The 12,721-nt window shown below is 37.3% G+C and overlaps 2 protein-coding genes and 1 long non-coding RNA gene across 4 annotated transcripts; 1 reads left to right on the forward strand and 2 right to left on the reverse strand.

Annotated features, from left to right (window-relative positions):
• Positions 1–168: 168 nt before the first annotated feature.
• On the reverse strand, positions 169–1,448 carry LOC149035594 (galanin receptor type 2-like). The gene has a single exon (XM_089191754.1). The coding sequence runs from the start codon at positions 1,446–1,448 to the stop codon at positions 402–404; it is 1,047 nt and encodes a 348-aa protein (XP_089047880.1). The 3' UTR covers positions 169–401.
• On the reverse strand, positions 169–6,606 carry LOC113678459 (QRFP-like peptide receptor). Its single transcript, XM_027195340.2, is given in 6 exon segments — positions 169–1,531; positions 3,921–6,150; positions 6,152–6,215; positions 6,218–6,325; positions 6,328–6,474; positions 6,477–6,606. Coding segments are annotated over 5 exon segments (654 nt in total). The 3' UTR covers positions 169–1,531; positions 3,921–5,945.
• Positions 1,987–11,678, forward strand: LOC149035595 (uncharacterized). 2 transcript variants are annotated; one of them, XR_016182361.1, is made up of 2 exons: positions 1,987–2,305; positions 11,051–11,678. It is a non-coding gene; the product is annotated as an uncharacterized LOC149035595 (long non-coding RNA). The 2 variants fall into 2 exon arrangements; XR_016182360.1 differs by having other exon boundaries at positions 11,178–11,678.
• The last annotated feature ends 1,043 nt before the right edge of the window (positions 11,679–12,721 follow it).

A 12,721-nucleotide genomic window follows, 5' to 3' on the forward strand; every position in this document is an offset into this window, starting at 1 on the left:
GCTACCGCTCGAAACGTCAGCCTTTAAACTCTTTACGGTGGCCAATGAACGTTTTCAACTCAGTTGATATCTCTAAATTACCCTGTTATTCACTTTATACTCGCGTTTGGGCAGATAATTTTAAAAACTAAAACCTGAACCATTAAAACAGTGGAGCAAACACAGAAAATGTCTAATAAAGAACATTTAATAACCGGCAATTAATATAATACAACGAACTCGGTTGCTTCGTGCTACAATTCCAACTGACAATAACTCGTCAATAGCGCCTCTCTTGGCAACCTGATACCAAAACGGTATCAAAAGTATTTTATCCTCTGAACTTGCTTTGGGCTGCCGTGCCTCGCTTTTCAACGTCTTCTAAAAACTTGGAAGCAAACGGACCATTTAATAAGATGTAATTAAGCAGTTGGTCGAAAACCTGACATTTCTAGTGCGAGTGGTGATCCTCCTCGAGACTTTTTCTCCTTTCTGACGATACGAAGTTTCCTTAAAATGTTTCCGAAACAACGACGGTATTTATCGTTCAAGACAAAATATATCCATGGATTGACCGACGCGTTTGTATAAAGAATAAAGTGGGCAGCAAAACCGTAGTTTTCAATGCCACAAGGCACTTTCTTATCCCAAACGAACATGACCAGCATTCCATAGATACTAATTGGAGTCATGCAAGCCACGAAAACAACAAGTATTGCAATGATATTCCTCACGACTTTAACGTCTTCTTTCAGTCGTTTCCGTAGAGGCCCTTGGCTCAGAGCAGCTCTGTTTCTTTTGAGATTATGGATAATCCGCAAATAAAGAAATGTAATGACGCACGCTGGAACAACTATTAAACAAACAAATATTACTGTAAAATATGTTTTTTGAGACTCTGGACTCCAGAGTGGCCGGCAGGTTGTTTCTCCATTGTTTGTGTCAGTGTGGAAAATATCGAAGTACACTAGGTGAAAAGGCATAGATACGATCCATATCAACGGAATGATAACTTTACAGAGCTTAGCAGGACCCATAAGTTGCTTTTGGAAAGGAAATACAATTCCTCTGTACCTGTCAGTGGTGATGACCACGAGACTTATAATTGAGACAGCAGTTGTGATGTCTTGTAAAAAGGAAATGCTTTTACAGAGAATGGAGCCCAACAATCCACTCACCAGCCATGAGCGTGGACCAAGCAATATTTCTGTTATTTGTCGCGGAACAACCAATAGTGTATTAATAATGTCTGAGGCAGCCACATTGGCGATGAGATAATTCGTAATGGTCTGCAATCGTTTATTCGTCTTAATGATGGCAACGAGCAACGTGTTTCCAATCACTGACATCAATAGAAGAACGCAATAACATAGTATTTTAACTCCTTTGATTGCGTTCGTGTCGCTTTGAAACGGTTTGCAGCAGTATGAAGTGAGTTGTGTTGCATTATTACATGCGAAGTTACTCATACTTGACGAGTAAATGAACCGGTTTTACTTCGAAGTTACCACCCAAGAAATGCAATAGAAAGTGATGTGGTAAATCTTCCAGTCTACGGGGAAAGAAAAAGAAATGAATTTAAGTTTCAGAAACATTTCACTCTGTCTTGAATATTCGCTAAAAGCCGCCTCCTACCGCCGTTAATATATGGGTTGGGTGCTTTATAATGCTTACCGACTGGATATCATAACAATGTACATCGATCTGGTCCGCATAGTTGTCTCGATTAATGACCAAACAATTACATAGATTGATTTTCAACGATTACGATAAATGAAAAACTTGTGTTCAACGGAACAAAAGCTCACTTGAGGGGAACCTTAATTGATTGTGGTTTCATCCTGATTCCATTTTTTATCGCGAGCTTCCCGTCGGGTAAAGATTAAACTGCTTAGAAATATGATGAAAAAAAAGCCAAACAAAAAGATCGTTTCCCCTTCCTCGTTTTCTTCCTGTTTTCACGAGTTTCATTGATGCATTGAAAACTCAAACAATAGGACGCGCAATTTGTTTCTTAGATGTGTCATCTTTTGAAAACAACCAAAACACAATTGCACCTTACACAAAATAAATGCCGCATATTTACCGATTGCTGGTTTAATCGCGATAAATCAAGTTACATTGAGGAGTCTTATTAAAAGAAAAATGATTTCTTAGATAGCACTCTTCATCCTGTAAAAGCTCCCAATTGTTTTCTTTGTCATTGTTGTTTTTTTTAAAAAATATGTTTTAACAGGCGTAATCAATTATCATAAGGTAAATTGTATTCGCTTGTAGCGACGTTGGAAGGCAATTGGAAGCACCAGACGCGTGGCATGAAAATTTTGTAAGTTTTGATTTTCTACCATTGTACTCAACCCGGAGAATTAACCTTCAACCGCCCAACCCTCCAAAGGAAAAGAAAAGAAAAAAAAAATTACCTTCCTTGTTGAAATAATGCTGCTCGAACATAGCACTGCAGAATTTAGTTCCAGGCTGAAATCTCACTCATCTTTCATCAGAAAAAAAAAATCGAATCTGTGACATGAGAAATGCTACTTTCTCTGTAAAGAACGATCGGAAAAGTGAGCGAACGACGAAAAAGATGGCCATTTGACATCCTATTACTTGCTTAGCTGGAGAACTGTGTCAAATGATTACTTAGCTAGAGCAATCCTTTGGTGTTGTTGGGGTCGATAATCAAATCTGCAAAATTAATTTTTAAGGAGGAATTTTCCCCCTTTCATAGCTTATGCAACAAAAATGTCTAGTAAAGCAGAGACATGGCTTATAAACATAAATAATTTAAGGGTGCTCGAAACGCGCACAAATATACCGCTTTTCTTTTCTATTTCCTTCATATAATTTTGGGGTGGGTTAAATTATATCGACACAAAAGTTCAAGTAACCAGATGTTCGGAGAATGATTTTCCTTCAGTTGAAAACAATGTGTGTGCAGAAAATGGAAATTAAAAAGAAAGAGTAAATACGTCAGGAAAATGTCATGCTATGTATTCTGCAAGACAATATACGTATCAACAATATCAATAATCGATGTATGCTAGTGCAAAATTAACATAATTAACAGAGGTTTGAAACTGAAATATATTTTCGCGATTTGAGCCACGTATTAGTTGGCGCGCAACCGATGTTTGGCAACTAGTTTTCCGTTTGAAAAATAACGTGCGATTCGATTTCATGATCTAAGCTCGTGTTTTTATGTATTGTCTACGTAAATGGGCTTTTTAAAAAGGAAGTAATAACTTGCAGATATCAGTCAGATTTGAGGTCTGATATCATAATCCTGATTATAATCTATGTAGATAAAAGTTTAGAAGAGCAATTATTTGTTAGCCAATATCATAATAAAGTTCGGATATAACACGTACTGTAATTGGTTGAAAGAGCGTTCTCTATGAGAGTACAGAGCACAGAACTGAGCTAAATCTGTCACGCCACCTGCCAAATTGTACTATATCCGACCTTTTCCGGGACTTCTGTCTAGCTTTCCAGTTTCGTTAATTGAAATTGAAATTTCGGAACAAGCGAGCAAAGGTTTGCAAAAATACCAGGCGCAGTACTTTACGTTACTGTAACGTGAGCAAAGACGAAACTCCTCAAAGATAAAACAAAATAGACAGTCCGAGTTTTAACAGTTTTCGCACTCAGTTAGATTGCAAGTTTACATACGGTAATAAAAATCAAGTACAGCTAACACTTGTATAGTATATAAAGTTTCGTTTTCAAAAACAAAACAGGTAAAAACAGGAATGATGAAAAATATAACCTGGCATAACTGTTAAAATTCATACTAATCAAGACGGTGTCGGAGCAACTGCAATAATGCTGAGGTCTATCGCGGCTAGCTCATCATGGAGATCTTCGGTCATCGCAGTGGAGCAAGCCTCAGGAACTAAATCGACTACCCTTCAAGTGGAAAAATAAGAGCTTGCTCTGATTACCTTTCCGATGCGTTGAGTGGAAGACCACATCAGTCACTGCAGCCGAGTTTTACGGCGCTGTCATTCCGAGCGATCTTCATGTCCTAGAATTCGGTTGTTGTTCATTCATAATACACTCGCCTTGAACAGTTTGTTTACTACTTGTCATGTGAAAAAACTTTTTGTGAGCCACGATTGGGCCGAATTTCACTGAACAATTTACTTTCAGATTCTGTATTAGAAACTAAAAACTTTCAGGCAAAAGTTCAATTCGACATGCCGAACTATGTTAGTTTGTAAACTATTGCAGAATATGAACTTGGATGGTTTTTGAATTTTGATGGTTTGACATTTTTGACAGCTTTAGTCTTGTACAGCCAATCAGATTATTTGAACCATTCCAACAGGGATTCTGATTGGCTTATTGTAGCGTGCTTTATGAGAATATATAGCATGCTGACGACACTGTTGTTCGCTTTGGAAATAAAATTTGTTTTGAAAATTGAAAGTAATCGTTGGGGAATTTGACAGATTCTTTATTATAAAACAAATAGAGAAGCCTTGACTGTGCTCTGTTCTGTTGTAAAGCACTTAGGAAGCGGCTAGAGCACTCAAGAGGTAGGGAGAAACACTCGACTACGTCTTGTGTTTCCCCCTACACTTCTTTCGTGCTTTAGCCGCTTCTTGCGTGCTTTACAACAGAACAGAGCACTGTCAAGGCTTCTCTATTTGTTAATTAGCCAAATCGCACGTTTTCATACTTAAGGCTACAATGAAGTAAGAGAGATATAAAAAAGAGAAAAAACAAAAAACAAAAGAAAAAGGAAAAAAGTCCCATATGATCCGTAGCTAGGAGTTAAATAAATTCTGTCAATCCAACTAATTTTCATTTTCCAATCACGAATTGAACGATGCTTTTTTCCAGTGGTAAAGGCTATAATACAACTATATTTGCTGCATTTTAGAAAGTTTACCAGAAAGCCTCTACCTCAGTAGTGTACTCCGAGGGGAACGTTGGTTATCTCACTAGAATTTGCGGCTAACGGGCCGATGTGCAAAAGGTGGTGACAGCTCCATAAAATAAATCAAGATCATCCAGTCTTCCTGTTTGTTCGAAAGTGGAGAGACCCAAGGTTTCGTCTGTTTTCGGTCTTTTTCCCTATTCCTGTTGCTGAGTATATAGCATAGTAATGTTCCTTTTTGGAAGTATTGCACTGCTTTTGCACATTTCTTTGAGCACAAAGGCACGAAATGTTTGGAGAATAATTGTACTTCAAATGGTAGCACTGTGGGTGTGCTTAATTTCGACTAGACAACGAAAATTGAAATAGGAAGAGTAATAAGCAAGAAAAATGTCATTTTGTTCATTGTGCATGAAAATAGATGTGACTGCGATAATTCACCCGCGTCAGTGCACGCACTTGAAGAAAAATTAGCATATTCAACGCGCGGTTCGAAACTGCTGAGGCACATTTATGTGATTTAAGCCAAGCATTCGTTGGTATTCGACTCAATGGCAGATATCCTCTCAAGAGCATCTCCATAAAGCCGCGAACATAGGCTTGTAATTCAATAGCATTTCCATTTTTTTTGAGGATCCACTGACTATTGTTATGTGACAAAAAGAGTTAGATCCAATGCTGAGGCCAAGAGAGCAGTAGTCAATGGACCACTTATGGCGTATTCGCCCAAAAGAGGCCAAGTGACTGTCCGCAGGTTTATTCTAATCAGAGAAAAAGAGTAATCATTCCCATCATGCCTGCGTATAGATATACCGAATACAATTCATGCCGGTCATAAAGGAATCTGCAACTGACGGGGGTAGCAACTTTCCCAACCCGATAAAAACATCAAAAAAGCAAAAATCCAAAGCCATAAAACCTACCCTCTTGCATGTCCAACCTTCCAGTGCAAAAGGAAAAAAAAACCTGTAATTTGAAACTTAAGCTTGTCAAGTGTCACTAAAGAAAGATTATGAAAGCAATAAATACTGTAATGATATTTCTCTCACTTTTCTGTCTTCGTTCTGCCGTATCAAACCTAAAGTTAGCATTGAGCAGCACTGTTTTTGTTCAGATTGTGGATAATACGCAAATACAGAAGTGTAACCACGCATGCTGTAACAGACATCAAACAAATAAATATTACTACAAAATACTTTGGCCGAGACTTTGGACTCCAGTGTAGCACACAAAATGTTTCGCCATTCTTTGTTACGGTGCGAAAAATATCGAAGTACAACGCGTGAAAAGACAGATAAGATCCATATCAACTGAATAACGATTTTACAGAGTTTAGCCAGATTCATTAGTTGTCTACGATACCTGTATACCTGTCAATAGTGATGACAACAAGACTCAAAATTGAGACAGCAGTTATGATGTCATGTAAAAGAGGAAGGCTTTTACACAGAATGGAGCCCCGTAAGGGCGTACTAATATTTCAGTAATGTGTCGCGGAACAACCAAAAATGTAATAACAATGTCCGAGACAGCCATGTTGGCGATGAGATAATTCGTAATGGTCTGCATTCCTTTATTCATCTTAATAATTGCAATAAGTAACGAATTTCCAGGGTTGACATCAACAGAAGAACACAGAAAAATGCTATTTTAACTCCTTTGACTGCATTTGAGTAGCCTCGAAACGGTTTGCAGCAGTATGGGCTGAGATGTGTTGCATTTTTTACACAGTGGAGGTTAATCATATTTCAACATGAGACTGGTTTCACCTCTAAGGTATAACTCTGGTAGACTAGACGAATGATTTGTTTAAAACAGAATCATATCCACCAGTCCAAACTGCATCAAAGTGCTCTGTGAGCAAACTCGTGAATTGACACATTTTTTGGATTATGTTTAATGTTATCTGGTTTAGGGAATTTTGTGGTTGATTGTCATATCTAGAGTACGAGCAGTAGTTCAGTGTTCGCTAATCTAGCAAAGAAACAAAGTAACGTTGGGATAAGAAGGCACTACAATTAAAATGATAATGCTGTTACATTTGACAAGGGTGGATGATGTCATGTGTTTTAAATGTATATCATTTTTGCTTCTGGTTCAGAAGAAAAGGTTGGAAGTAAATGTAGGTGAAAAGTGAAATTTACTGTCTATCATTGTAAATATTAGAAAATCAAGGCAATACTGTCTTAATGAAAACATTAACGATTCCCTCTTTATCAAATGAGACAAACGGGAACGAGTTTTGAGTGATATAACTAAGCCAAGACTGCCACCGTCATTTTGGATCTCCGCCTGGGTAGATTTTAGTCACGTGCTAGGCAACGTATAATCAGTAACAAGGTAGAATTTCATTTCAGGCCTATTTATCAATTTTGTGGTGTATAACTTTCGCATTTTAGTACGTAATATGTAATTTGAATCTTCAAATTGTCTTGAAACTTAAAAGAAAATTATTCTTTAAAAATTCACTGAAAATCGGTAGCTAAAATTGTTTGTTTAGGTGTTATTTGATTTTCGCGTTAACTTCAGTTGCCGGCATCTTTTGTTGCTTCACACAGGAAAAACACACGATAAGAAACGTAATTAACGCCATAACAGAAAAAGCTTTTGAACATCTGTAAACTCCGAGCGCTTCGCAGTAAGTGATATTTTCAATGAATCTTCGGATTGTTTTCAAGTTCAAGGATTGTAAATTACATGTTTATGAAAAAAAGAAGGTTGTTCTGTTATTTCAGTGTGAATCCTAGCATGCCTGCCAGTCGCTGGCGCCGCTTGTTGAAACTAAAACGAAAAAAAAAACTCTTTTAAGATTATCATTGGCTTCTTTTTCACCTCACCACTATTCTTAGCAAAAAAGGTCGCCATTTCGTTTGTTTTTTTTGTTTGTATTGCTCGCCAAAAGCTATTAAATGCACACAAAAGCCTAAAATCGAAAAAAAGTTTACAGGAATCGACCAATAGAGCGAGCGAGCGAGTGCTATTCCCCACATCGTATCTGCAACTCGCTCTTGCACATGCGCGCAATTCACGAGTTAAAAATGATGAAAATAAGTGCATTGTCTGTCAGCTGATGTAGATAGTAGGAGAACTAGAGAAAGATTCCGCTCTTTTTTTACTCTTCCCTACGAACTAAGATAACGCTAATAAATGCATAGTGCAGCTACCAGGCGTGTCGATATCGTATATTTGGTAAAGATAAAAGATATCAACTCCCTTGGATGAAAATAGTAATAAATAATGATGATATTACTAAAACAGAAATAAATATAAGATTACAAAAAAACTTACGTCAGTGTTACGAGGAAAGAGACTGTGTTCTTTATGCCATGTCATTTTCTTCCACTAATCCTTGGATATCGAACCTAATACATTTCTTTTCCCAGAGAAAGATGTTACTGAGTCTATAAGGCTCAGTGGTAGAGCATCAGAGTACAGAATCTGAAGTTCTGAGGTTCGATTCCTTATCGGGACTTTCTTTGTCCCACGCTCGTGGGACGAAAACCATCTTTCTCTATTTCTTCACCGAGCGCAAAACTTACCATCTCTCCTGTTCTATATACAAATATTTCTTTTCTTCATAAGAACAACGAATTCAAAATGACTGCATGCCCTTTCCTTTCCAGCCGTCTATGAGACTAAAGGACGTGATGAGCGATTGGAAGAAAGAAATAGAATTAGGATTACGAAAAATTAACTCAGCGTTTTGTGACACAGAGAATGTGTTCTTTGACTCATCGGATATCGGTACCAAAATAATTCGTGATATTTGAAATTATTGCTTACCCTTTCTCTCCTGCTGTTTATATGAGACAAACTGACGTAAAGAGCAATTTAACGTAGATATCAATACATGTGTTTCGAATTAAGTATAAGCCGATATGTCAGAGAGGTAAGCCTACTCAATGTTAATTGAACTACGATGAGCATTCGCTTTTGGCGACCTTGGAAGTTTGTTGACGGACTCAACACCTGCCATCTAGCATGAAAATGATGCGGATTTTTTTGGCATTGCCTTAGATACGTAAAATTGAATTCCAAGATTAAAATTTACTTTGAAAAAAGGGCAGCAATAGTTTATCATAGAAATCCTATAAAAAATGTAGAGAAGAAGGCAAGACTAGGCATGAAACAATTATGTTGAATACGAGAGTGGTAACGCATTTGTGAAATTATATTAATGCAGGGGACATTATTGCAACATTGACTCGGATCAGATACGCTAATAATAGTTTTGATCTCGAAAATTCAACATGGAAGGATAAGAGTAACATTCTTAAAAGTCCATTTAACTAATTGACAAGCTTGCTCAATATGCCGCAAAATCCTGAACATACGTGCTAGCACGTAACAAATTGACATGTTTAATACACCGTCGAAATAAAGATAGACGGATTCATGGCACGTCTAAATGTAGTGAAATATAATAATTCCAGTCAGGTAACAGGGACAAACCGCTTCGTACACAAAGTACAAATAAAAATTATCTAGATGAATCCATAATATAATACTACCATTTCCCAGAGTTCAGTGAAATTCATTAATAGTTCGCCGGGGGCACACGCTTTCTTAGTATCTGTGAATATATCTATAAGCTAGATAATTATGCTAGGTACTAACAGTATTTATGGATAGATGATGTTACTTTGATATCCTGAAAGAAGTTCGTCAAACACCGTTCGTGTTACTGGAGAAACAACTTAGTGTCAATTCCTTGAATATTTCACTAATATCATTCCGGGAAGGTTCTTATTAAATTCATACAAGGGCACCATTTGTCCCGATATATTATTTACCTCCACTACGTGGCTATTGTCAAAAACGCAGAATGAATCAGGAAGATTTAAGGTGTTTTTTAAGAATTGTACTGGGCGTAAAAATCACCTAATCAGGCGAATAAGCGGGCTCGCACTCTAAGAACACGGTACCGTTTTTCAATAAATGTACCAGGTAAAGATGTACGATGGTCCTTAGCTTGTGAACGAGCATGGTGTACAAATTTTACCCTTTAAATTGGAGGAATTAAGAAAAAATTCATCGAACGGATAATACAAGATATGATTAAGAGCGTGCACAAAGCCCATTACTCGATGACGCAAACTATGACCATGAAAGAAACGACTCGACGAACGTTTTGAGTGGATATTGTTTAAAATTGAGTTTTAATAGCCCGATGCGTTTCCTGATTCTTAGAGCTACATCTCCCCCTCGGCATAACATGAATGTATTACTCAGTTCAAATTAAAACGTGAATGAACTCCTGTCGAGGATCGCTAAGAGGTCGCACTAGCTGGTGATTTCACGTTTTTGTTCTGTATGGAACGGCTACGAATAGTCAATTTTGCAGTTACGTGCTCGGTTGCCAAACCTTTGATTAAGAGTGAGGTTAAGGGTGACCTTGTTGTGAGACAAACGTTTCCGCTTTTCAAATGTAAATTTATTTATCATGCTATCCAGACACTGGTCCCTATTACAATACCTTCAGCCTCAGTCTACATCAAAAACTTGGCAACTAAGTGCACAACTGAAAAATGGCCTATTGTACAAAGTTTTAAAACGCACGCGCAGCGCTATTGCTTTGTTCAGTAGATCGCTTGTTCATTAGATCTAAGGTTTTTTTTAGAGTCCCAAAAAAATTTAAAGCTTTTAAGCTTAGCTTAAGTTGATGAAAGGATCCGCTTATGATAATTGCAAGATGAATCCTTTCCTCCTGAAGGAGAGGATTTTCCTAGATTTATGAACCGACACTTACGCAATGATAACACCACACACAAGGCTTCAAGAAAGATTCTTCTTACAACAAAGCCTAATGGTCGTTTCTATTTATCTAACACATATATAAATAGCCAATTCAATGAGAGACAATTCGGAAAAAAAGTATTGCAAACTGTCATCTTGATAAAAATGATAAACAATTAGATTTTAAATCATTCGCGAAATTCACCACAAGGTAACAGTTGGCCATTTTACAGTTGTGCACTTCGTTGCAAAGCCTTTGATTTAGAGTGGGGCTAAAGGCGACATTCTTAACAGCGATAGAATAGTCCATTTTACAGTTGTGTCCTTGGTTGCCAAGCCTTTGAACAGGAGTGAGGCTAAGGTTGACCTTTTTATGATACAAACCTTGTTACTTTTCAAATGCAAATTACTTTGTTATCATGCTAACTAGATACTGGTCTCTGTCACAACAAGGTCATCTTCAGCATCACTCCAAATCAAAGGCTGGGCATCTAAGTACACCACTGTAAAATGGCCTATTATATCCAATGTAGAGAAGACATAGTCCATCCTCAACAAGGATCCTTCTCTACCTTGACAGGAGTGACGTGCGCAGATTTTTCGGGATTGGCAATCAGATAGGAAAATGTACTGCTCACCTGGCATGGAAACTAAAAACCAGCACGAGGTATTTGAAGGAAACAAACAAAAAAGAGTGCATTTAAGAAACAAAATGGGAGTTAAAGTCAACTTCAGTCCCCACTCACTGTAACACTTCGGGGACGACGACACCTTCTGCAGATGCCTCTTTTTTTGGGACTAAAAAACAGTAGTAACGCAAGGGGAGAATCCTTAATAATAAACTTCCTTCGAGAGCTCAAAGAACTAGGAGAAGAGCTCAAAGAACTAGGAGAAGACTGGCGAACATTCACTTACCCTCGGTCATGTTCAAGGAAAAGAGTCGGTCATTCCTTCGTTTCGACTGATTTCCAGATAACATTCAAGCATGTAATGGAGGAATCTGTGAGGGTCACAAAAAAAGCAAGTAAATCTATTCAGTGGTGTGGCTAAGTAAACAAAAAAATAAATAAATATAAAAAAAGGGCAAGGCGCCAGGCGTATGATACCAACACCCTTACCATATCAAAAGTTTGGCTCGGAATGAAGTAAATTTCACAAGACCTAACGCACCAAGGGATTCGAATAAAACTATAATAAGAACTTGGAATGCTTAAATACCAAAAGATCAAAACCTTCTCATATGATTTCACGTTTTTAGTGAGGAAACTTTACAAGTTCGATGTCTAAATATGATAACAGTTTTGTTCATTAACGGTATCGTTTTCCTCCTGCTGCTCATAAGGGAGGCGGACTTCGAAAAAACATTTAGTTCCTTCAGTATTTTCAGACGAGAAATTATAGCCGTTCAATTTCCCTTCTCTTCAACGGTATAGCAACACGGGAAATGGACACATTTCAAACCTCTATCCTATTTTCACACATTCCTATACATTTACCTTTGATGTATAGGAAATACGTGCACAACAAAAAAACACCTAGGTAGATTGAAATACCGTTGTCAATTATAGGCTAGAGTAATTTCACGATGAAAAACATATGAACTGTTTTTAAACCAAATACGTCCAGAAAATTGAAATAAAAATAATGTTTTAGTCCTTTTCTAATAATAATAATAACAACAAAATTCAAACTAATCACAATAAAATAACGTAAAAAAGTCTAAAACTAATTACAGTCACTCCCAGAAAGACTTAAGTAAAAAGACTTATTAAACTAAAGGTATTAAAATACTAATGATATAATAATAGGATATAGGTCGAGAGAAGTTTGACTTCCAAGTACTGATAAAAATGTAAGGTTTCAGAGGTTTTGAGAACGGGAAGGGAAAATTTAGACACTCCCCACTCGTGTTCGCATGATGTTAAATTTCCATGAGCGGTGTTTAGATAATACGCATACAGCACCCAACCGAGAACGTGCAAGTTAAAAAGCAGTATTTTTACGACGAGAAATGAAAGATTATAGCATCTGATAAAATTTGACATTTTGCCAATTTGATTAATACCATTGCTTAGGCCTGTCCCGATTGTGCTGGGCAACTTTTGAGCAACTTTTTGCGGTTCT

Source organism: Pocillopora damicornis, chromosome 13, assembly GCF_964200805.1.
Source record: "Pocillopora damicornis chromosome 13, jaPocDami1.2, whole genome shotgun sequence".
Classification (NCBI taxonomy): Eukaryota; Metazoa; Cnidaria; class Anthozoa; order Scleractinia; family Pocilloporidae; genus Pocillopora; species Pocillopora damicornis.